This window comes from Python bivittatus, unplaced genomic scaffold (genome assembly GCF_059951505.1).
Source record: "Python bivittatus isolate LINGU-HERP-01145 unplaced genomic scaffold, Pbiv_v1 ctg000700_np1212, whole genome shotgun sequence".
NCBI lineage: Eukaryota > Metazoa > Chordata > Lepidosauria > Squamata > Pythonidae > Python > Python bivittatus.
Genome location: NW_028277098.1, coordinates 102,805,637 through 102,830,014, shown reverse-complemented (window position 1 = coordinate 102,830,014; position 24,378 = coordinate 102,805,637). Strand labels below are relative to the sequence as shown.

At 50.8% G+C, this 24,378-nt stretch overlaps 1 protein-coding gene across 3 annotated transcripts in view; it reads right to left on the bottom strand.

Annotated features, from left to right (window-relative positions):
• Window positions 1-23,791, bottom strand: part of HCK (HCK proto-oncogene, Src family tyrosine kinase) — a 29,047-nt gene extending 5,256 nt beyond the window's left edge. The window contains exons 1-11 of one of the 3 annotated variants that reach the window (XM_025176792.2): window positions 15,433-15,542; window positions 14,633-14,696; window positions 12,780-12,888; window positions 12,175-12,217; window positions 11,017-11,116; window positions 9,013-9,111; window positions 7,959-8,062; window positions 6,076-6,228; window positions 4,567-4,719; window positions 3,211-3,393; window positions 749-825 (exon numbers count right to left, since the gene is read on the bottom strand). In XM_025176792.2, coding sequence (XP_025032560.1) covers window positions 749-825; window positions 3,211-3,393; window positions 4,567-4,719; window positions 6,076-6,228; window positions 7,959-8,062; window positions 9,013-9,111; window positions 11,017-11,116; window positions 12,175-12,217; window positions 12,780-12,887 — 1,020 coding nt within the window. In that variant the 5' untranslated portion in view covers window position 12,888; window positions 14,633-14,696; window positions 15,433-15,542. Of the gene's footprint in view, window positions 1-748; window positions 826-3,210; window positions 3,394-4,566; window positions 4,720-6,075; window positions 6,229-7,958; window positions 8,063-9,012; window positions 9,112-11,016; window positions 11,117-12,174; window positions 12,218-12,779; window positions 12,889-14,632; window positions 14,697-15,432; window positions 15,737-23,514 lie in introns of those variants that run through there. The other 2 variants (XM_088153630.1, XM_025176791.2) reach the window with 2 other exon arrangements.
• Window positions 23,792-24,378: the final 587 nt, after the last annotated feature.

The following is a 24,378-nucleotide window of genomic DNA, read 5'->3' as shown; positions in this document are numbered from 1 at the left end:
CAGTCTTCTTCTGCGACAGTGTTGTCCAAACTTGGCCACTTTAAGATGAGTGGACTTCAACTCCCAGAATTCCCCAGCCAGCATGGCTGGCTAGGGAATTCTGGGAGTTGAAGTCCACTCATCTTAAAGTGGCCAAGTTTGGACAACACTGTTCTAAGATATTATTTCAATTTCTCCGTCTGGCCTTCAGACTCGAGATGGTGGTCTCCCATCTAAAGACTAACCAAGCCCAATCCTGCTCAAGCTGGCTAGGGGCTTCCGTCTAGTTCAGTGTTTCTCAGCCTGTTCCCCTGTTGGCTGGGGAATTCTGGGAGTTGAAGTCCACACCTCTTCAAATTGCCAAGGTTGAGAAACACTGGGCTAGTTGATGTTATTGGGGGTGGCAGAGTAAGCAGGACTGTTGGGGGGGGGGGAATCAAATGATGTAAAAAGTAGGTAACAGTCAAACTTGCTTCCTGATTACTTCTTAGACAGGTCCGTGCAGTTTTCTTGGAAAGCACAGACAAGTAGTTTGCCATGGTTTCTTCCAGGAATTTTTCCGACTTCCCAGACCAGCCTGCAGCCCCCAGATTTCCTGATGGTCTTCCACCCAAATGCTAACAATCTGATTCTGCTTAGCTTTTTCCAAGACCAACCAGCATTGCCACCTGCTAAACAGCCCCATCTACTCCCTTAGAAGGCACCCTGGCCTGTCACTGAGGTGCCACCAACATTCCCAAAGAGGGTCTGGATCTTGCAATACGCTCACCTGGGCAGAGAAGTCAATCAGCTTGGGGAACGGCTGCTTGCGCCCTTCATCACTTTTTAGGAAATCCAGCAAGCTACCTGTGGAGAAGGAGGAGACCCTTTAAGGCAAGGTGCGCATTTCTGGGCCTCCCAAACTTTTCTCGTTTTGAGGAGACAAAACTTACTTAGGCTCTCAGTTCAGCCCCAGGAATGGGCCTCCAGCTTGAAAATAAAGCGATGTAGAAGGTCTCTCTCTCTCTCCCCTTCCACCTCTGAGATGCCTCCTTTATCATTCAAAGATCAAACCCACCTTCCCCCCTTGATGCCTGCAGATGTGTTGGGCCTGGAGCTCCCCAAATTCCAACATGGCCAACAGCAGAACGTTGCCCCAGCCACACAACCCCAAATCACTTAAGTGGAGACCTGTGGGGGTTGAACCCAGGACTTCTGCTTGCTGAACAGATGCTGACTAACATTCTCCCTTGCTGCACTGTGGCAGAATGCTGTCTTGGGTCATGCACACCTGTCCAGGTCAGGATCAGAGCTGGCCTCCAGCATCTCTTGTGAGAGACTCTGAATGCACCCCCTGGGTCTCTTCTGGGTCATCCTGCCCAGGCTCTGTGCCCTTGATGCGCTGCACTCTGTGCTGAGTGTCGTGATTCACAATGGAGAGCCACACACGACTCTTGGGCTCCAAGGACAATGCTCCCTTCGGAGCCTAGGGTTCTGCCCTGCTCTTGAATCTGGCAACTAAAGTGTTTGCTGGATCCTTGCCATCACCCTAAGATATTCCATGCCTTCTCCCCCGTGTGAACCCCTTTCTAAACACACCAAACCAATTCTCCTAGATCAATGTTTCTCAACCTTGGCCACTTGAAGATGTGTGGACTTCAACTCTGGGGAATGCTGGGGAATTCTGGGAATTGAAGTCCACACATCTTCAAGTGGCCAAGGTTGAGAAACACTGTCCTAGTTTCTGCCTCTTAGCATTGCCTGGCCTACACTTCCTTGCTGATTTCTTAATTGTCCTGCTCCTCCACACTCCAAAAGCCACCAGCTGACCAGCTGCTCTGTGACATGCTGCCCCTTGCACACCTGGGGACCCTATCCTGCATTTCCAATTCTGCATCTCACTTCCTCCTAGCAGCAGGACTGGGAGAAAATGTTCTGTAGCCAAATCTTTCCCTTTATCAGCCCAGTGGTGAGCATTTGACCATATAAGGAGGCTGAAGGCACTTTTAACTTCTTAGTAACCAGCCTAGATTATGAACCCTTCCATGGCTTGAAAGCTGACCAGCTATTCTCTTTCTTCTGCATTCAGGGAACTCCAGGGCTACTTAGTGCATCCTTCCCTAACATGCAAATAATTTTGCAATACAGGTAGTCCTCACTTAACGACCATTTCTATAGTGCCTGTTCAAAGTTACAATGATGCTGAACGAAAAGGACTTACAACCAGTCCTCGCACTTACAACCATTGCAGCATCCCCACAGTCATATGATTGCAATCCGGGTGCTTGGCAACCAGCTCACACTTACAATGGTTGTAGCATCCCGGGATCTCATGATCACCATTTGCGACCTTCCCAACTGGCTTCCGGCAAGCAAAATCAATGGGGAACGGTGTGATTTGCTTAACAACCATGTGACTCGCTTAACAGCTGTGGTGATTCAATTAATGAGCGGTGCAAAAAAGATAGTAAAGTCGCACGCAACTCACTTAACAACCACCCTGCTTAACAATGAATTTTCCAGTCCTTATTGTGGTCATTAAGCGAGGACTACCTGTAATTATGGAAAGTTTGTTCTGAATCCTCTGCATCCTCTGCATATTTATTCAGAAGGAAGTTCCTCCTATTAATTCCCCCCCGCCCAGCAGCAAACTCGCATTGGATTACACCATTTGTGAATAAATACCCTTTTGTTAGCAGGGTTGATTTTTCTCCCCTCTCAGTGTCTCTCCTCTTCCTATATTATATCTTGTCACTTTCTCGCCTGCCCTTGATACACTGCTCTCACCTCCTCACAGCCACGTGTGGCATCCGACACAGCTTCTGTGGCTCGTGTCCCTTGCATGCATGTTGCATGGCTACAAAATGAAGAACTGAGACCCTTACATGTTTACAAGAGCAAGGTCTTCCGCCAATCCCAGGAGTGCCGAAGATGGCAAGCAGGACTATGCGTCTTCACGATGCTATCAGGGAACCAGTCAGAACTGACGGCATGACTAGGATAAAGCCAGTCCAGAGGGAGGGCAGTACTTCCTGCCCTCACTCTAGCATGTTTGCATGCAAAAACAAGGAGAGGAAACTCTGCTTTTGTGCTGGGAAAAAACCTGCTGTATCTTGCTCTCCCCAACCTGGGCCTTCTCAGCCAGTTGGGGCTATACCTCCATGGAGGTGGAAAATCTGGGGATTTGTAGTCCCAACACATCTGGAGGACCCCAGGCTGAGGTAGGCCACGGTGCGTAATGTTGGCTGTCACCTTTCTCCATGAATTCAGTGATGATGTAAATGGGTTCTTCCTTGGTCACCACGGCATACAGTTTGACCAGCTTGTCATGCTGCAGTGTCTTCATGATGTTGGCCTCTTCCAGGAACGCCTCCACCGACATGCTCCCCGGCTTCATGGTTTTCACAGCCACTTTTGTACGCGCGTTATAGGTGGCTAGGAGGTGAGAAAGGCACGCTTCAGAAACACAGATTTGCAATCAGGTCTCATTCCTGACCTAGGGCAGGACAACAGTGTGACTTGCAGTGTGCTCAAGCATGGAAGGAAAGCAAAATTTGGTGACCTGCCAAACACGGAGTCATCCGTTTGAGATGGGCAGCCATAGAAATAGAATAAATAAATCAGTAAGGTCTCAGCTGGGTGTTGTGGTGCTGGTTTTAAAGTGTGTGGCCTTGCAACTAAAAAGACAGAACCGACCATCTAGGGGCAACATTTGGTGCAATCCTGCTGCAAGAGCATCCTGCATGCAGAATACTAGCCCAGCACGTCCAAGATACGGCTCTAGGCTTCCCCACTCGTTTTCTTCATGCAAGGCATTGCTTTTGCCCAGGGAAATACGAAAACGTGCATTTCACCCTCTGTGCTTTTGAATCAAAGGAACACATCTCTGAAGGCTCTACCCTGTGGTTTTCACACTGCCGCCCCCAGAGGAAGGCTCTTTGGGGAGAATCGTGCAAAGTGTTAGCATCAAAACCAGCCGAAAAGCTCCTTGTTAGTGACTGGAGAGCTTTTATGGACTTTTTTGCTGAAAACAGAAAAAAATGAACTTGTGATTTATGAGTCTGATGATTAGAAAAGGTAGAATGTGGAAAGAAGGGAGCTGCGATGTAACTTTAGACCAGTGTTTCTCAACCTCAGCAACTTTAAGATGTGTGGACTTCAACTCCCAGAATTCTGGGTGTTGACGTCTGCAGCTTCTGCCTTTTGATAAAATTGGTTCATCGGAAAAGGTGGAGCTACCAGATTCCTTCGGATCCAGGGGTTTTTATTTTTATTTTATTTATTTATCAAAGTTACAGGGCCATCCATGTATCCAGTGCAACTCTGGGTGGCAAACCAAATCAATTTTTTAGCTCTTACAGAGGGGATTATGGACTCTGCAGACACCCAAGAGATGGCTTGGATGTCTGGAAGAGAGGAGGGTGAATTTTTCAGGGGTTATTCTTTATGGTTATCAGTGGAACCTCCCTATTCAGAGGCAGTCGATCTGACACCTGGAATGCCTCCCCCCTGGGATTCCCTGAGGCACAGCCACTGCAGGACCAAGGCTGCTGGGCTAAGGAGGGCCCAGTTTGGTCGGATCCAAGCGCGGGGCTTTGGTGATCTTACCCATCCAGACTTCTCCAAACTGTCCGGCGCCCAGCTTCTTCTCCAGTTTCAGGGAGGTCCGTGGGATCTCCCACGCGTCCTTCTCCCATGGTTTCTCGGGCTTCGGCAAAGCACAGGGGTGGGTCAGCTTTTGGCACAATCCATCGGCTTGGCCTGAAAGAGAACCCAGAGGAGATTCAGCGTCGCACTTTTCTGTCACCCGAGACAGCTCTGAACGAGAGGACGGAACTGGGGCTGATGTTTATCTAGATCAGCGTTCCTCAACCTTGGCAACTTGAAGATGGGTGGACTTCAACTCCCAGATATGCTGGCTGGGGAACTCTGGGAGTTGAAGTCCACCCATCTTCAAGTTGCCAAGGTTGAGGAACGCTGGTCTAGAGCATCAGAACCCAGATCTGGCTACTCAGAGATTGTCTTTGGACAGTACACTTATCTGGGTGGCTAAATTAACCCATTTCCCAGGGTCACACATGCATTAACTCAACGGGCTGGGTTGCACCTGATTTGCTTAAAAGCTTTAGCATGTTCTGCAAAGACCTCACAGTCTCACCAGTTATGCATGTTGTGTGAACCCAACCACACAGTATATCCCACACACACATGCATCTTTCTCACAAAGAACCCCCCCCTTCCTTTCTGATCAGCTGTGGGGGGGGAAGGAATGATAAGGCCCCCATGGGCTGCAGCAAGAGCACTGCGGGACCATTAGACCCTCCCTTCATACAACCTCCTTGACCTGGTAACTGAACTGACCCATTTTCCTGGACCTTGAACCTTCTGCTAACCAAGTAGGCTGGCTTGGTTGGTGGAACATGCTAACCCCCCAAAACATTCACCAAGGTTGATATTAACCACATTTATTTTTATTAATTTTGTTAGATTTTCACCCTGCCTTTTCTCCATCATTAAAGGCAGTTTATGGAGAAATCTCCCTTTAATTCCTACAAGAGCCTGCCCCCCCCAACCCCCCATTTCACACAGAAGCAACTGTGAAAGAGTTTAGTCAGGTTATGATCTCCTGTAGGATAAGTTTTATTTTTACAGAATGCCAGATCATCCAAGGATCCTCTGCATTTTTGCACCAGTTTCTTGATTGCTGTCAGGCTTGCAAGGTAGTCCAGTCACTCTGAAATACTAGCTCTAACTTTATTGTAAGGTGACATTAACAGAATCTTGCAAGTCTGAAAGTACATCTCTCCCCCCTCGCCTTTGCAGCCCAAGAAACTAGGCAGGGTCCCTTCTGAGACGTTTGCCAGGCGCCCATTCCTGCTGTGGGCTCAGCTGCCTCTTATCTGATCGCTGCCTAGTCTTTTGCTTTTCCTCCTGTCTCCCAAGGTCATTCCCACAGACCATTACAATTGGAAAGAGGCTGCATCACCCTCTCCCGACCCCAGTTTCTTGTCCAAGTCTGCAAAAAGGGTTTGATTTTTAACCCTGGATAATAAGGATGGAACTCTTTTCCCCCCAGTGCAGAACACAGCACAGCTGATGCCGGCTTTGGAGGCTCACCTTTATAATGGCTGACCAGTTCCTGCAGAGTCCTGAAGGTGTTCCGTGGGGAGATGTAGAAGCCCCCGTCGTCCAGGGTCCGAATCTTGTAGTGTTTCACCACATCCACTTTGTTGTGGGAATCAAAGTCTCTTACGGAGAGGGAGTAACATCCTGGACCGAGAGAGAGAAAGAGGAGCTAGAAACAAGGACAATGTTTTACCAACCTATTGAAAGAGAAGCACATGTGGGCAAATATGAAGTCTCACTCGCTCACACCAGCATTTTTGCACCCTGCCTAAATAGGGGGCGGTCAGTGGTCAGGCTGGCTTCTGGCCAAAGAATCAGCTCCAGAAGTTAACTGCAAATGTCCACCCTACAGATGAGGCCTGTTCTTCATATGGTCTAGCCACTTCTTTCATGGGATTGCAAAACTTGTTTGAATTTAAAGCAGAAATGACCTTTGTCAGGTCACAGTAAGTGGCGGGGCCCCGCTCAATGTGGCCAATCTCAGAAAAGTTGAGCAAGGTGGGACCAGTTTAGTACTCACGTGGGAGACCCCCAGGAATGCCAGGGACTGCAGGCTAGGCTGGGGCTTTGTAAAAAAAAATATCTCAAAGCAGCACGGGAAAGAAAACTTCACGGCTGTCTCCCACAATGACTGGAGCTGACCCTGACTTGAAATTCTTTCCTTTTTCTTGGGAGGGTGCAATCCTGCCACTTTCCTTCTGGCCTCTCCTTGAGGAGAGAGAAATGGGTCCCCCATTTCTTTTCCTCTTTTGTTCCCAATCCCTCTCTGGAACTGCTTTTTCCCCAGTGGGTTTAAAGATGCAAAGATCAGAGGGTGGGAGAAAGACCTGCTGGGCATAAACGCCACATCCCAATTTTCTCTCTCCCATTCTGGTTTTTCAGAGCCTTAAAATCTTGGACAGGGTTCTCCGAGGTAGCGTCCCCCAAGTGTGTTGGACTACAACTCGCATCATTCCCAGCCAGGATGGTTCACTCTTCTCTTGCTCTTCTTGAGTTCGCTGGCTGAGACCTCACCTCCCACTTCGCAATGAGAATCAGTCTGGCCAGTTTCTTCGTATGAAACGGCAAGTGCCGCGATCTTCTCCAACATCCCAAGCAGCCTAAGATCTTGGCAAAAAAATCAGGAGGAGGCCAGTTTTAGTCCCATTTCCAGTTTTATGCAGAGGCCGCAGCTTCCATGAGCTGCATCTCCATCAGAGGCGTGAAAGCTTCAGCCTTTGAATAAAATGGATTAGTCAGAAAAGGGCCTTCTCCAGATCTTTTGCCACCATAGACCAACGCAGCTGTCCTCCTCCAACATCTAGTGTCTTAGCTGACTCTGGGTGCCTAATCAATCAATGCCAATGCTTGATGCCAAGAGACATCATCAGGGAGTGACCTCTTTCCATGAAGCAGCCCCGCCCCCCCAAATGCTTCTCATGAGATGCAGGTGACTTCTTAAGGAAGAGAGATCCCGCATCTGAAATAGAAGTATCTTCTCTCAGTAGGTGGCAGTACCTAACTGACCTCAGAAAAGCTAAGCCAGGCAGAACTGGTTAGTATTTGGGTATGAGAGCCCCAGGAAACCCCAGGGCTGATGGCGAGAGCAGGAAGTTGAGAAACAGAAGACAGAAGTTTGCAAGGAGAAGGGACTTCTGCACCATTGCCAAGAAACTCCACGTTCATGGAGTCTCCAGGATTCAAACTCAACTCAGAGGCGGCTTTGTCCCAAACAGAGAGAGACAGAATCACGATGCGCCCCTGGAGCTTCCCAGATGCATCAGCAATGGGCAATACAGCCAAAAGACACGAGGTAGGAAAAACTGGCTCTGAAAAATAGATTTCTCTTCCATAAGAGAGTGGATCTACCTTCCTCCCACCCCAAAGGGATCTACCTTTGGTTGTCTCACTGTCTCGGATCATGAACGACCCAATAAAGTTTCCCGGAGCCAGCAACTGACGCTCGGCGTCCTTCCGGCTGTTGCCTTTCAGAAACCACCTAAGAGGACAGCAAGGAACAGATGGTTAGAAGGAAATCGTGAGCGAAATTCTTTCTCAGATTCTGCCTCCCAAAATCACTTCTCCAAGAACCTGGCAGGAAAAAGGTTATTGGAGAACCTTTTAAGAACAGGCTACCTTTGCCTTTTTACAAAGAGGGGGTCTGGCCAAGAACCGGCACTCTTTCCTTGGAAGTCAAGAGAAGATCTTTGATGTCTTTTTCTCCATCCCATATATTTGGAGACGCGAAGTTGGGCATCTTATTATGTTTTTATAATGAAAAGCTTGCCTCTTCTTTAACAAACAGGGTTGATTCAACAATCTATGCTGAAATGAATACTGCTGGGCCTTGACTGTGGATTTCTACATTTCTAAGCAGTCACTTCTCCCATCGCTAAATGGTTTCAATTCTGGGCGAAGTTAAAAACACTATTAATCATGCGATGGGGCCAGATTCATTCATGTTGAGGGGAGGATTCTCTTATGAATCCACAAAAGGGTGCCTGGAGCCAAGTCTGTTCTACCTACCTCATGGTGGCTTCCATCGGAGTTTCCCAGCCTGGGCATCTTCCAGATGCGTGGACTCCATCCCCCTGAATTTGTCAGTTAGCACAGCCATTGCTGAGAATTTTGGGAGTCGAAATCCTTGCATATGGAAGTTCCCAGGTACAGAAACACTACCTCTGGGGCTGCTGGGAACCACCGTTCCCCATCATTGAAAAGGCCACTCCAAAAGGCCAGCACCGTATCCATCCTTGGAGAATTCCAAGGATTCTCCTGCAAAGCCAGGATCCTTCTCCTCCTGAGCTACTTTGCTGCAACGGGGGCTCTCCCAAAGGACCAAAGCCGATGTGCAGCTCTGTAGTCCAGAGCTGAAATCAGGTGGGCATCCAAGATACAAGTGTTCTGCTGAGAAGATCCCCCCATTCAATAAGCCGAGAGAAGACTTACTCTTCCGTCTCCAGTGAGTTGACCTTGGCCACATAATTGCTGGGAACGTAGCCCACTTTCCCCGTCGACAGAGCTTTTGCTTGCCACCACTCTCCCGACCTGGAGAGAGGGGAGGCAGAATTAGGTACATTTCCCAACTTCCCCAAAACTCAGCAAGTAATTGGTGCTCTCATGGGAAGCTCTAGGTCAGTGTTGTCCAAACCTGGCCACTTTAAGATGAGTGGACTTCAACTCCCAGAATTCCCCAGCCAGCATGGCTGGCTGGGGAATTCTGGGAGTTGAAGTCCACTCATCTTAAAAGTGGCCAAGTTTGGACAACACTGCTCTAGGTAATTCAACATGCGATTCAGGGAGGCTGTGATGGAATGGTTTGGCGAAGGCGGCGCTCGGGGAGATAAGCATTTCCTTAGCCCCCAGAAAGAGCGTGGGAAGGTGAAGAGGATGAGACTGGCACCACCCTAAGGAATTCGCAGTGTTTGCTTGCTGGCTTGGGGAGTTTAGATTCAGCCTGGCAGGATTCTGTCTTGAAGGTGAAAGCTAATAAATGCTTTAGAACTATATCTGTACTGTCTCGTGGAGTTCTTTGGGCTGAACCTGACAGAGGCCACACAATGAGAAGCAACAGATAGTAACCTGCAGAAAAAATAAATCAAAATACAGACCCGAGGGGGTCTATCAGCTGAGTGGCAGCAGTCCGACCCAGCACACGTCAAACCCAAACAAGGGCAAACACGCTCACTCGTTCTCCCTTCCCGCTTGGAGAACAGGGTTGTGTGGTGGTTAAGATGCTGGTCTGGTGCCCAAGCTCTGGTTACTCCTCAGCCATGGAAGCAGCTCACTGGGGGACCTGGGGCCCCTCTCTCTGTCTCTCCACCCCACCTCCCTCACAGGTTGCCTTGGGGGAAAACAAGTCTTGCCCTGCGCTTTCATATAAGGGCATACCAAAGAAAAATAAAGAACAATCTAGACATAATCTAATTCTGGAGCTTTACCAGTGTCTCTTCCAATAGACATTTCAGTATATTTTGAAAGCACGTAGTATTCCCTAAGCGTTGCTATGTATGACGATAACGATCTGTGACCTATACCAGTGTTTCTCAACCTCAGCAACTTTAAGATGCATGGATTCCAACTCCCAGAATTCCCCAGCCAGCATGTGTGGACACCAGCTCCCAGAATTCCCCAGCCAGCATTCTGGGAGACTAAGTCCACACATCTTAAGTCACCAAGGTTGAGAAACATTAACCTATACTATCAATCAGTCTCCGCAGCCCCTACCAAGCTGGGGGTCAACTTAGAGACAATATAATATGCGCTTCTCTGGCAAGTGGACACAGGTCCAGATGGCCACCTTTCCTTGTCATAGCTTCAAGTAGGACATTGAACATATCTAGGCTACAGATTTAAACTGGATTAGAAGCATGGTTTTTCCCCAGGGAAAACTGGAAACGGCCATTCTTTCAGGGAAGCTAGAGGCAGAATTCTCAGCACCCACGCCAAACAACGCTTTCAGGATGCTTCGAGCAGTGAACGACGCAGAACTGAGAGAGGTTGATAAGGTACGCCTCCAGAATGCTCAAAAGATGCCCACATTATTCCAGCTGGCAGCCCGGCGTGCTGAAAATTGCTCCAGGAGCCGAGCTGTTCATTGTGCATTCTGACTCACAGTCACCCTGTAACCCACATGCTCAGCGGAGGTTGCCGCTTGAATACAACCAAGGTCATGGTGCATATCATTCCGGCAGGCTAATCCCGGAGGGGGGACCTGGGGGAGAAATTCTCCTGGACTTTCAACATAGCACAGCCACACCCAATGCTAAGCAGGGAAGACGGTGGCAGAATGGCCACAGACTTGGAGGGACCCAGCCGGAATGGGACATGATAAGGCCGGCGGTCAACCAGATTCCCCCAGAAGCCACCTATGAGCATCGAGGGGCTTTGGTTTCCCCGTCAGCAATTCCACCCTCCAAGCAACAGAAGGACAGGACGGAGCCCAGAACTTACTGCTCTAGGACCGTGAGGTGATCGCCTTTCTGAAAACTCAGGTCCTCCCTGTGAATGGCTTCGTAGTCGTACAAGGCCACGACGATGAAATCATCTGGTTCTGGGGGAACGAGCAAAAGTTTGCCTTCATGCAGCTCTGGGTTTAGAGGGGACATAGAGACCATCCTCCCTGGCCCAGGCTTCATCTGCTGGCTTGTAACAGAGCCAAGAGGCTCCCGGGTCCCTGCGTTCAGGGCTAGGAGAAACCCGTTCCTCTCATGCCCCATTTGGGCTATGGGCCAGGGGTCAGTCTTACCAGGGCTGTGGCCGTGGTGAGCCACAGAGGAGAACTGGCAAGGACACCCAGAGGTGTGGGACTGGGGGATGTCGAGAAAGTCAAGAGGACCGCCGTGGCCCTGCGATCAAACCCCTGCAGCGTGTTCAGGTGCAGGAAAGGTCAAGCGGAGGCTGAGCTCCCATCCCTGGGTAGAGCCACCATCTGGAGATTTCTGACCCTGCCCCAGCCCACCCCACCCCTTAGATGCGCCTGGGAATTGTTTCTATAAAAGTTCTGCAAAAGGTTGCAGACATGCACAGGCACGCAAGCCAGCACCCCACTCCCCCTCCTCTGGACTGTTTACCTTTAAAAAAAGCCACATGCCACGCCTGTGGAATTCCATCAACATCTAACTTCCCCATTGGAGAGCTGGCTGGGCCTCGAGCGATGCAGGATCCATGAGTAAGACCCTCCCACACAATCCTCGCTTGGACCCCTTTACTTTAAACCAGCTTTGGCCAATTGGCTGCCCTCCAGGCGCTCTGTAAGTCTCAGCCTGTCTTGGCTGTGCTGGCAGGAAAGTTTCAGCGCTCGATATCTGGAGGGGGTCCCGTTACCGAAAGGGACCTCTGTGGCATCAACCGACCAATGGGCTTCTCAGGAAACAATGCTCTCCAGGAGGACCTGGGTTTATGAACCCGGCATGGATGCCCACAGGGTATGGTAAAACAAAATGTCAGGATGGTAGCTGTGAGGGTGCAATTAAAGCACCCATTTCTATACGCGTGCAGGTAGAGCCTCGACTGCACCCTCACAGCCACCATCTCGACTTCTTTGACCATACCTTGCGGGCCCCCTCGAAGCCCAGGAATCTACTCTCTGCTCTAATGGGAGATACGTACCATCCGTTCGTTGGGGCTTCCGAATGCAGGATCCTCTGCTGTTCTGGGATGCAAAAGAGAATAGTTAGTTATTCCTTAAGCCAGTGACACTTCACTATCAGCCTCGCACTTTAAGAGGCAAAGAACAGCAGAGGCCGTCTTAGAGCCACGCGATGATGCTGGGGGAGCGATGCCACAGTCAGCCAAACCTGAACTGAGCCCAGGAAGGGAAGGAGAGGTTAGAAGGAAACTCAAGATTGCCCTGCCTTGACGCTCTTCGTACAACAGGGAGGGAAGGGAAAACTGGCTTACTCTTCCTTGTCGATTTTGTAAGCCACCCAGAGCCTCCTGGAATGGGTAGCCGTATCAAATCAAATCAATTAAATTAAAATTGATTGATGGGAGTTCATGGTTTTTTTGTAGCACGGATTTTACCTTGTAAGCCTCCTGGAGTCACTGTGTATGAGTTGGGCGGCCATATAAATTTGTTAAATAAATAATAATAATAATAAAAAAAATAAAACGATGCTAGGCTTTCAAATTTCTTTTACCTGAGGGCACATCAATAGAGTTTTAGTATTTCTCTTATACAGGAATGAGAGACCCCCCCCCAGCCTTACATGTACCTTGATGGTGGGTTCGGCTGTATAACGGACGTCCAGAACAGAGTTTGAGTTATGTCTTGCCTTCTCCTTTCCTGGAAGATCACTTACTTTGGACTCCATGCAGCCCATTCTGGCAGGAGAGGGAGAAAGACAGAAAGAGAGAGGTCAGTGCTCTGTTTTATTCCCCTTCAGCGTGCAAACCAATGAACTGGCCAAGGCATGACTTCTGCATGTGGGACTGCAGCTTCGCTGGGATTTCACCCAGATTTCCGCATTCCTACTAGGAGCGTTCTTGTTCCAATATTTGCCACAAATTGTCATTTGAGCTGCTCTCCGATAAGAATCTATCCTCTTGCCTGTACAGGGAGTCCTTGTTTAGCGACCACAATGGGGACTTGCAATTTGGTCGTTAAGTGAAGCGGTCACTAAGTGAACCAGCGACTGTGCTTATGATCTTCCTTCAGCTTTCCTTTGCTTTACAGAACTGGGAAAGTCATCAATGCGAGGATTGGTCATAAAGGGACTTTTTCATCAAGGTCGTAACTGCGAACGGTCACTAAACAAGGCAGTTGCTAAGTGAGGATAACCTGTGTAACTATCAGGATTAGTGGCCACTGATAGCCTGATCCTCCACAATATTATCTAGGTACCTTCTACACAGAATTAGGTCTAATTGAGTGGCCACCACTGCATCTGTCGGAAGATGTATTCTTCAGTGTTCTAGACAGCTTTTGAATCCTCCCCATGAAATTATCCAACCCAAAATAAACAATGAAATAAAACTAAACGAGGACTCCCTGTCTGAAACACTAGGCAAACTTTTCCTATACAGAAAGATATTAATATGACCAGCAACAATAACAACTGCAGCGATTGCCATCTTGACTTTTTTGACCGCCTTCCCCTGCAGGGATCCCGGCTGGCACCAATCCAAGATCAGACCTACACGCTTATGCCCACGTGACGCCAAGCCTTTCTGCAACCAAGCTGACCCACTTTTGGCCCAGCCAGACCCTTTCTCCCCACTAAGGGCATCGGGGCTTCGTTCGCCCCTCAGCTCCCTGAGGAACGAAACCCAGCTGGCCGGACAAGGCCACAGGGGGCACAGTGCAGCTGGGCGCCAACGTTGCCCTTCTTTTGCAACAGCCACACAACCGTTTGCTCATCGTTCCAGGAGTTGACTCTCCAGCTGTTAGTCTAAGCAGCAAACGGTAGGCAACTTCTTCTTTTTTTCAGACAGGCTCTCTGAAAAATATTTTGGTCAAAAGTCTGTTGGCCATCTTGTTCGGCAGGGCTTGTGAGCTCCCCGAGAGGAAGCCAGATTAGATCAGTGTTTCTCAAACTCGGCACCTTGAAGATGGGTGGACTTCGACTCCCAGAATTCTCCAGCCAGCCATGCTGGCTGGGGAATTCTGGGAGTCGAAGTCCACCCATCTTCAAGGTGCCAAGTTTGAAAAACACTGAATTAGGCTGTGCAAACATGTTTTTCAGTGCCGGCGAGCCACCATTTGCATCCCCCCGTCCACAAAGGCACCCGGCAGAAACCACAGTCTGCAACGGTTCTGCACTACTTTGCATCCAAACAGACCCCTTTTCTTCCTTCCTTGCAAACCAAGCGACAGCATGTCGGAAATTCTGAACTCAGGCCCCGGCAACATCACACGCAATCATTATTAGCAGAGGCACGGGAATTTTGTCCCAGAAGAAACACAGGTGGGGAAAACCCCAATAATTCCCGGTCAGTTGTGGCCAGGGCCGTCCCTGTTTCAGCTTTCTGTGGGAAGCGTCAAGCAAGCGTGAACTCCGGTGATTCCCGTTCCTCGACTACGGACAGGTAGCTCTTCAAGGAGAAGGGCTCTCCCTCGCGGCTATACCTCCATTCTAGGTCTGGAAGCTGAACCTCCTGAGAAACAGTTAAGGGATCCGGGGACGTTTAGCCTGTAGAAGAGAAGATGGGGAGACAGGACATCCGTCTTCAACCATCTGGAAGGGTGTCCCCAGGACGCAGGGCCAGAAGCAAAGGGTTAAAGTTACAGGGAAGAAGAGACGTCCACCAGAGGAACAGGCTGCCCCACAAAGTGGTGAGCGCTCCATCCTCTTGGACTCTTTCAGCAGAGGTTGAATGGTCAGCGGCCGGAGAGGACCTCGTGGATCCTGCACCGAGTAGAGGACTGGACTGCGTGGACTCTAAGACCCCTCCCAGCCCTAACCGAAACCCTAACCCTCCCAACCCTAACCGTAACCCTAACCCTAACCCTAACCCTAACCCTAACCCTAACCCTAACCCTAACCCTAACCCTAACCCTAACCCTAACCCTAACCCTACGAATGCAAGGTGACGTAGGGACATCTCCATCTTTACCCTAATGCACCTCACAACAACCCTGTGAGGTAGGGTGGGCTGCACGATGGCCGCTCCCCAGCGGCTTTCATCGCTGAGTGGAAATGTAAACCCAGAGCTTCCTTCTCCGTTTCCTCCAGCCCTATTGGACTACAGTCCCCATTGTGTCCAGCCCCCTGCTCTCACCATCACCCCACAGTGGCTATTTTCACGCAATGATACTGAATTAATCCATGTTCTGGTGTCCCACAAGGCCCTGACCCGAAACGAACTCAGCGCGCTAGGTTCACACGTGCCCTGCCGGAAAAACAACGCACGACGTTTAGCACTAACCCAGGCTCAGTACGCTTTGTGAATGCAGCCGTCAGGTCTTCACCAGCCCCGTCTCCAGACAAGCAGAGGTTTGCGGGGAAAGAGTGGGAATGAGCAACTTCCCTCATTTTGTGCCTCCCGACAATCCTGCCTGGCAGGGGAGAGGCTGGGGGGCACGGGACAGTTTCCCAGTGACGTGTCACGCCCACAGCGCCACAGCGCCGGAGGGGAGGCAGTGGGGAAAGGCCATTTCCTTCCGCCCTGATAGCAACTCCTCCAGAAATTCACCCAGAAGCATGGAAAGCAGAAGAACCTTTTCTCTTCTCTTTTCGCCTCAGACAGGAATTAAGCAAGCTCTGCAGACGCTCACAGGTGCCAGTGGAGTGGAACTGGCGCCGCCCGGGAGAAAACCTGACCTCAGCCAGGCAGGAAGTGCTGAAGAGAAAGGGAAGAGGGCAGGGAAGCAGGTGGTTGCCAGGAACCAGGGGCATCTCCGCCTCCAGCTTCAGCAGGACGGCTGCAGAAGGCATCTTGGAGGAGGCTGCTCCCCAACCGGGTGCCAGCTAAATGCCGCCTTCCCCAATCGGGTGCCCTCTAGCCATGCTAGGACTACAACTCCAGCATACCTTCGCCCCAGAAATGGCTTTCTGCAGATGGCTCACTGGGCGAACCATGGTTCACTGGGCGTTCGGTGGCATATTATTCTTGTGGGCTGATACCTGGTTAGGTGTCACCAATTTTACTTGCTTTGATTCCACCGACCTCCTGTTTTCGAACCGTAAGCTGCCTTGGGAGCCGGGTGGGTGGGTGTCAACATTCTTGCAAATACAAGAAATCAGCCACATGCAAAAAGGCCCAGGCGACCCGGCTTGCTCAAGCGAGTGACACCACCGCCCACTTGCAGGAAGTCTGCAGGAAGGACAGAGTATCAGCTATGGGTCCTACTGATGTGAGCAGTCCTCAGTTTTGGGAACCTCGCAACGGCCTTCCCCAATCTGGCAGACTGCTGAGACGCAGTTCTGTGACAGCTGGAAACCCCGGAGTTTCAGCTGCAGGAGACCTGCAGATGGCCTGGTGGACAATGTCGCTTGCTCTGAAGTGACAGCTAAGCACCATTTAAGCCAGCGTTCCTCAACCTCAGCAACTTTAAGATGGGTGGACTTCAACTCCCCGAATTCCCCAGCCAGCATGGGGAATTCTCAGCAACTTTAAGATGGGTGGGCCAACTCCCAGAATTCCCCAGCATGCTGGCTGGGGAATTCTGGGAGTTGAGGTCCACCCATCTTAAAGTTGCTGAGGTTGAGAAACACTGACTGAAGCTATTGCCTCTTGCCACTTTTCATTAAAACATTACGGGTGCAAACTCTGGACAACTGCAGGAAAATGACTGCACCCCCATCAAAGCAGTTGCTCTATTCCATCTTTGGTGTCTTCAGGTGCCACTCAACCACGAGGGTGAACTTGCGGTCCTCCAGATGCTGCCTCAAGTTCTCCATTGGGCTCTGGGAACAGACACGGTCTAAGAATACGCCATGCTTGACGAGAGTCACTCTACATCACTGTTTCTCACACTTGGCAGCTTCAAGATGGGTGGACTTCAATGCCCAGAATTCTGGGAGCTGAAGTCCACCCATCTTGCCAAATTTGAGAAATGCTGCTCTACGTCCTGTGCCCACACCAAGCAAGCCGTTTTGTGGCTAGTGGGTGGCTCTTCACCCAGGCCTTCAACGAGGGAGTGAGACCCCTCACTTCGTCGCACTTGCCATCTTTTATCTTTACATTTTACTGGCTTTATGGTGATTTCTTTGATTGTTGTGAGCCACCCAGAGTTGCTGAGAATCAGGCAATATACAAGTTGATTATATTATTATTATTATTATTATTATTATTATTATTATTATTATTATTATTATTATGGTGGTTGTTATTATGTACACAACAACATGAAATCACAGCTGCCAGTTCTTTAACTGGTGTTGACCTTCATTTGCATCAAGATACTTGTAGGCATTATTATTATTATTATTATTATTAGTGTTGTTGAATTTAGAGCTGACCTTGGGGAAGGTAGGAGAAAAACATTATGCAGCAATGTGGGGAAACGATTACACAGTCCAGAGACTGAAACCAGCAGGAAAAAGAAAGTAAAAGATGGAGCAGAGAGAAACTCAGACAGGCTTTCAAGGTTCGGTTATTCTACCCTACAGCCATAAAGTAGATTCCGAGAATCCCTGCAGGGTCTGTTTCTTGACCTGGCCTACCTCGGAGGGCTGATGGTTGCAATGAAACAACGCCCCCAAACGGGATGCTGGCCTTAAACCTGTTCCCGATTAAAGTTTCCTTTAGGGCAGACCTGCCTGCTCGAGTTGCCAGAAAGCCCCAAGGGTTGGAGAGAGGGTTCTCATCCTCATAAGCCAGTGTTGTCCAAACTTGGCCACTTTAAGATGAGTGGACTTCAACTCCCAGAATTCCCCAGCCAGCCATGGCTGGCTGGGGAATTCTGGGAGTTGAAGTCCACTCATCTTAAAGTGGCCAAGTTTGGACAACACTGTCATAAGCGGACCTCCCAGGGCCGCGCCCTGAACTCCAGGCCTGCTGCGGACAAGACGGAGCCTCTCCCTCTGAGCTACAGGCTTTCCCCCATGGGGAGGAATTCGCCTGCCCCCCGCCCGGCCCACAGGAATCCTGCAACTGACTCCCCTGGAGCAACGGCGGCTGCGCGCCCCTGCACGTGAAAAGACTTCGTGAAAGATGGCGTCGGAAGCACCTGGACCAAGCCGCTCGCTCTCCGGCCCAGGGCTGCTCACGAGCAGAAGAGGAAGAGGCCGACCCTGCAGCCCAGCACATCTCTGGTGGCCCAAAGCAAGAGCGCTCTTCTCTTTGCACCTTTACTGCACTGGCTTCGTGCTGGGTTTCAATAAAGCGCCAAATAGCCAGCTGGAAACGGCTGCCCTCGAAGCCGCAGGGCATTCGAGAAAAGAGATCTGATCTTGCGGTCAGAGGCCGGAAGCAGGGCTGCAAGGGAGCAGGAAGCCTGGACAGGGCTGATTGAAAAGGGGGCGGTTCGGGGAAAGGGATTCTCGCCTTCCGTAGAAGCGCAGCAAGCCCACCTAAAGCCGCCCTAAGCCGCTCAGAGGTTCTGCACCATCCCAGACGGGAAACCGACGGAGATCTCTTTGCTCAGCCTGGAAACCGACGGAGATCTCTTTGCTCAGCCTTCGGGATGGCCCTCCCCAGGGATTCCACGCAGGTGCTGAGGAGCTTGGATTGCCATCGGCGCAACGCTGGCCAGGCCCTCAAAACCCAGACTCCAGCAGGACACCTTGGAGTCTGCCCTGTTCGTTCGTTCCCAGTAGAAGTCCCCAGCAGAACGCGAAAGAGCCCTGAGGCCACCCAGCCCAGGAACCGGAGCAAAGCCTCCCCAGAGAGATGGTGGTCCTGCCTCCTCTTGAGCCCGTCCAGGGAAGGGGAGCCCATCCCCAGTGACTCCTCTGGGCGGCTGGCCTTCCTATAACCTCCAACCAGAATCTGCCTCCCTGTGATCCAAGACTGTCGCTCCGTTACTTGCGTGAAAGGAAGCAGGTTTGGAATTGCTTCTCTGGGACCGTCTTTCAGACTTCTGAAGAGTGCAGGCGCAGCTTCTCCCGGGCCTCTTTTCTCAAGACCATGCCCACTTCTTTCCATCTTTCTTCACAGAGTCTTCACACGCGGTCTGTCCCCGTCAACTTCGTTGTCCTTCTCTCCTGTCTTCTCTCCATTCTGCTTAAAGTCCAGTGCCCAGAACTGGCCATAGACCTCAAAGCGGCACTTGGCCAAAGCGGCACAAAGTCGAATGTTTACGTTTCCTGATTCAGAAATTCCACTTCAGTTTATTCAGCCTAAAATGGCATTTGCTGTTTTTGCAGCCATATCACACCGCTGGCTCCTACACACTTTGTTGCAGTTCCAAGACCCTTTTCACACAGCTTACAACCAAGCAGCCTAGACCCTTTTCCTATGTAAGGCCCCTTGCATTTGTCTCTCTTAAATCTAATTCTAAACTCTAACTGAATTCTACTCTAACCTCCCAAGATCAAAGGAATGACTCTCCTTAAACCAGCTCGGGGCCATCCATGAGGGTGGGGGTCACAGAAAATGACAGGGTCCACAACCACACAGTTGAAGCCCTACCCCTCTTATACCATGCACTGCATCCTTTTTTAAACTCTGCTGTGGATGCCCGAGTATAAACCTGGATCAGCGTGATTCCAAATAAGCAGCATGCTTCAGGAGCTACTACAGGTTGTCCTCGCTTAACGAGCACAATAGGGACTAGATAATTCATTGTTAAGCAGGGCAGTTGTTAAGTGAGTTGTGCCCAATTTTATGACCTTTTTTGCAGCAGTCATTAAGCGAATCACATGGTTATTAAGCGAATCATGTGGTTCCCCATTGATTTTGCTTGCCGGAAGCCAGCTGGGAAGGCTGCAAATGGTGATCGTGTGACCCCAGGACACTACAACCGTCGTAAGTGTGAGCTGGTTGCCAAGCACCCAGATTGTGATCACATGATTGTGAGGGGTGCTGCAACGGTTGTAAGCTGGGAAGGCTGCAAATGGTGATCGTGTGACCCCAGGACACTACAACCGTCGTAAGTGTGAGCTGGTTGCCAAGCACCCAGATTGTGATCACATGATTGTGAGGGGTGCTGCAACGGTTGTAAGTGCGAGGACCGGTTGTAAGTCCTTTCGTTCAGCACCGTTGTAACTTTGAACAGTCACTAAACAAATGGTTGTTCAGTGAGGACTACCTGTACATTGAAAAGGCCATCATCTGCTTCAGACTATCCCTTAAAACTGGACTATGAGGCACAGAGCAGTTGGCATCCCCTAGTTTAGAATGAGTTTTTCCGGGCATAAGCTCGGGAGCAGCCAGCTCCAACGGCTGATACTGAAGCTTCTCAAGATTGCCGATCCCAATTCTACATTATGCGTATGACTTCTTGGCTGTCCTCATTGCCGCAAAGTGAGCATTTGCATATCTGTACGTGAAGGACCACAGCTCACCAGAGCAAAGAGCCGGAGAAAATGCGCAGGAGCGATTGCAAGAACTCTTAGGAGCATGCTGGCAACGATCCAGGCTCTGCAAGCCATCCAGGACGCAGCCCCCCCCCCCAAATGGGGAAGGGCACGCGGGCAGCTTCCTATTCACGGCATCATCATTCATCACGTAAACACGAACAAGCCCCTCCCACCTGCCCTCTCTGAATGGGCTCTTTTGCTGCCAGGCAGGTTTTAAGGGGAACAATGAGTTCTTCATCCAGCAGTTTAATTAATTTCACCTATACGTATTGCGGGGGGGGGGGGAGAGAGAAAAGGAGGAAATATTCTCGCACTCACGCCATCTTCCTTCTCGAACTCCAGCCAGCCTTTACTTATTAGCAGTGGAACTAACTTTGCCAAACCACTTTTGAAAGTCTAATTAAATGCCCACTCCAGGAACTGGCCTGAGGCCGCTTGTAACTTTTGGGGAGGGTCAAAGATGGTTGGGGGTGGGACAAGGATGCAGAATAGGTGGGGCCTCATCAGGCCCCAAGACAGAGAACAGGATTCTCAGGGAGAAGTTGGGAGGAACTGCAGGGAGGGGTTGTTTTTGCTTTGTTAACTCAATTAATACTATTTTAGGATTTACCAGCTTACCATTTTTACATAAAACCCACCTCAAAAAGTTGGGACACTTTTTCTCCAAAAGCCAGGAATCATGCTGTTGAAATTTTTTTGGGGGGGGGCGCTCCAAGTGCTGCAAAAATTTCTATCTATCTATCTATCTTGCATCTTCTGCAGTGAAGAAAATACACACAACTTTGCTTCTTTGCAATTTCTTATCCTTTCAGTCCTTCTTGAGTCCGCTTATCGCCAACGGTCTGATCGCCTCTCTGTCCCGTCTCCTGCTTTTGACCCATTCGCCTTTTTTTTAATGTCACTTTTATTCGTGATTTGCATCTCTTCTCACCTGCTTGCATTTCTTTTCTGCAATCTCATGTTCCTTCTCCTTGTCCTTGTGTTGGGAAACTTCCATTTTCTGAAGCAAACTTTTATCTTGGGTATCTATCTGTAATAGCCACTTTAGCAAAGCTTCTATTGTGGCTGTTCTGAGAAATCCCCAAGCATTCTAGAGAGATCTGTACTTTTTTGGCTTTACCTGCTGATTTCTGTTTCCTCTTGCGACGTCAATTGCGAGCCTGGTGGAATTTCTCGAGAGTTTTGCACTGACATATAAATTAAGTCCACTGCTTAAGAGCCAGCTGGGTTAGTAGAGAAGGTGCTAGATGAGAAACTGGGGAGTTCCAGTCTCCCCCCCTTAGGCATGAAGCCATCTGGACAACTTTGTACAAAATAAAAGTGGGATATAAATCTAATCATGATAATACATTTGATCACTGGTCACTGTTTTCAATCACTTCAGCGACAGTCTAATGCTCACTTGGGTCTTTACTCTGACCAACTAATTTAGGACACAGTTATTCAGGACAATGGTTCCCAACGGTGACATACTTCCTGTGCCTGGGGCTCCCCAACAGTCTAAGTCAGTGTTTTTCCAACTTGGCAACTTTAAGATGTGTGGACTTCAACTCCCAGAATTCTAGTAGTTGAAGTGAAGTTGAAGGTGGGAAATGGAACAAGTTAAATCTACAAAATGTACTGAAAACAAGAAATATTGTAACCGAATGAACGTTTTCTCATTCTGGCCTTCTCAGAAAAAAAAAAAAGGTTTTATTTCTATTACAATATAGGACCAGGTCCTTGGACAGAAGGGTTGACAGGGCAGGAAAGATTAAGAATTGCTTACCGAGAGGAATATGCAGAGCCCTGTGTGCAAATAGCTCAGTGTTTTTCAAACTTAGCAACTCTAAGATGTGTGGACTTCAAGTCAAGACAACTTAAAGTTGCCAAGTTTGATACACACTGATGTAACCTGATATAACCAAACACTGCTCTAATACTTTCTCCTCACATGCCTCTCTGTCTATCTTCTCCAGCCCACACCAGGCATTTTCGTACTAAATTATTTTAGGGCCCTGCCTGGCATTGGGGGATGGGGGGGAGGGGGGGAGAAAATGGCACCCAGTAACCCAGACACTGCAACATTTGGTTCCAGCCACTAACTAAAAGAGAAAACCAAAAGGGCCGATGTAAATAAAATGCATCTACTGTGTTGGCGTTATTTCTGGACACGCTTTGCAATTATTTGCCATGCAATTACGGCTTGCAATTATTTGCCTACGGCAAGACCGGGTCCCCATTAGGGACAGTGTTTCCCTGGTCACCTCTTGCACAATACACAAGCTTTCCTGACGATCTCTATGTCCAATTATAATTACATTCAATTAATGTTTGAATTAAACTCCCCCCATTAAAAAAAACACGGGAAGTTGGCATTCTGCAAAGCAAGCCCCAGGCTCCAGATTCCAGGGACGCCTCTCAGCCCTCCGCGACCCCATCGGCTGCCGGGTGGCCGCAGCACGGAAGGGCGCCCCTGCCCAGAACAACGCAGGCCGGCCGGGCAAGGCGCCTCCCCAGAACCTGCGGCCAGGCGCTTCCCGGCCAGCTGCCAGACGCGCGCTGCTCCGGCGGCCCGCGGGCGCTCCGGGGACTGCAGAAGCGCTTCCTGGGCAGCCCTCTCACGCCAGGGCAGAGCGGGACGCGGGACCGGCCGGCGGCGTTTTCGGGGAGGGTGGCAAGTCCAGGGTTTGCCTGGACAGCTTCGGAAGCTGGGCGACACCTCGCCCGTTTGGGGACAGCGCCGCAACGCGCGGGAGGTTCCGGGGGTCTTTCTCCGCCCTGGGCGCTGCGCTCCCGTCGAGTCCCTTCCAAGCAGGACGCGAAGAGGAGGAGGAAGAGGAGAAGGAGGAGATACTCTGCCCATGCTCAAGGAGGCTCTCGCCGATGGCTTCCCAAGGCCCAGCGCTAAGGCCAGCTGGACCCGACCGCGGCTACCCCCGCCGCCGCCGCCGCCGCCGCCGCCGCCGCAGACCTCCCCTGCCCTGCCCTGCCCTGCCCTCCCTCCCCAGCGCTGCCCGTCCGCCTCCCTCCCCGCCTTCCCTGCCGCGGCGCCGCCGCTCACCTCCCGGCTCTCCTCCGCGAGCCTCCCCGCGGTCGCCCGACGGCGCGTCCCCAGCGGTCCGAGCCCCGCGCTCACTGCAGCCGCCGCGCCTGGCGCATCCCCGGCAGCCTCGTCCCCAGACCAGCCGCGTCTGCGATCCGCCCCGAGGGGGAAGGAGGCTCGACTGCGCGGGCAGCGCCGGGAAGCGCCGCGGAAAGCAGAACCGCCGACGGCCGCGCCTCCTGCCAGGAAGCCTCGCCCGCGGGCGCCTCTGGCCGGGGGGAGGCAGCGACGGGCTGTGCGCGGCTGGGGCGGGCGGTCTCTGTCTGCGCGCCGGGAGGCGTCTTATGGGGATCCCTTCTGGGGGCGGGGGCAAACAGTCAGGCGTCGCCTCCAACGGCAAGCGGGCGCACGCTCTGCCCCAGGGAGGGCAGGGTGCCAGTGAGGTCGCCCTCGGTTCACTCTTGTGCCGCACGACGATCCTTTGAGGTGAGTCAGGCTGCAAAGGGGCAGCCCCGCACAGCTGTCCCAGCTCTCTGGGGCCGGAGCCCAACCCGCGCACCCAGCCTCCACCAGCTGCGTGGTACTACAATGCCCATCCCCTTCCTCTGGTGGCTCGACCCCCTGCTCCCCACTGGGTTGCCTCCTGGATGAATCCATTTGTGGTGTTTTTGTTTTACGTCGTTCGGGTTTGCCCTAACTTAAAAAGGACTTGGAGAAGCGATGACCCAGTCCAGAGCAGGGTTTCTTGTCCTCAACGACTTGAAGATGCGTGGACTTTGACTCCCAGAATTCCCCAGGCTTAAAGTTGCTGAGGTTGAGGAACTCTGGTCCAGAGACTGAAGCAAGGGTGAGAAAGAAAGCCAAGGGAACCCCACTTTGATT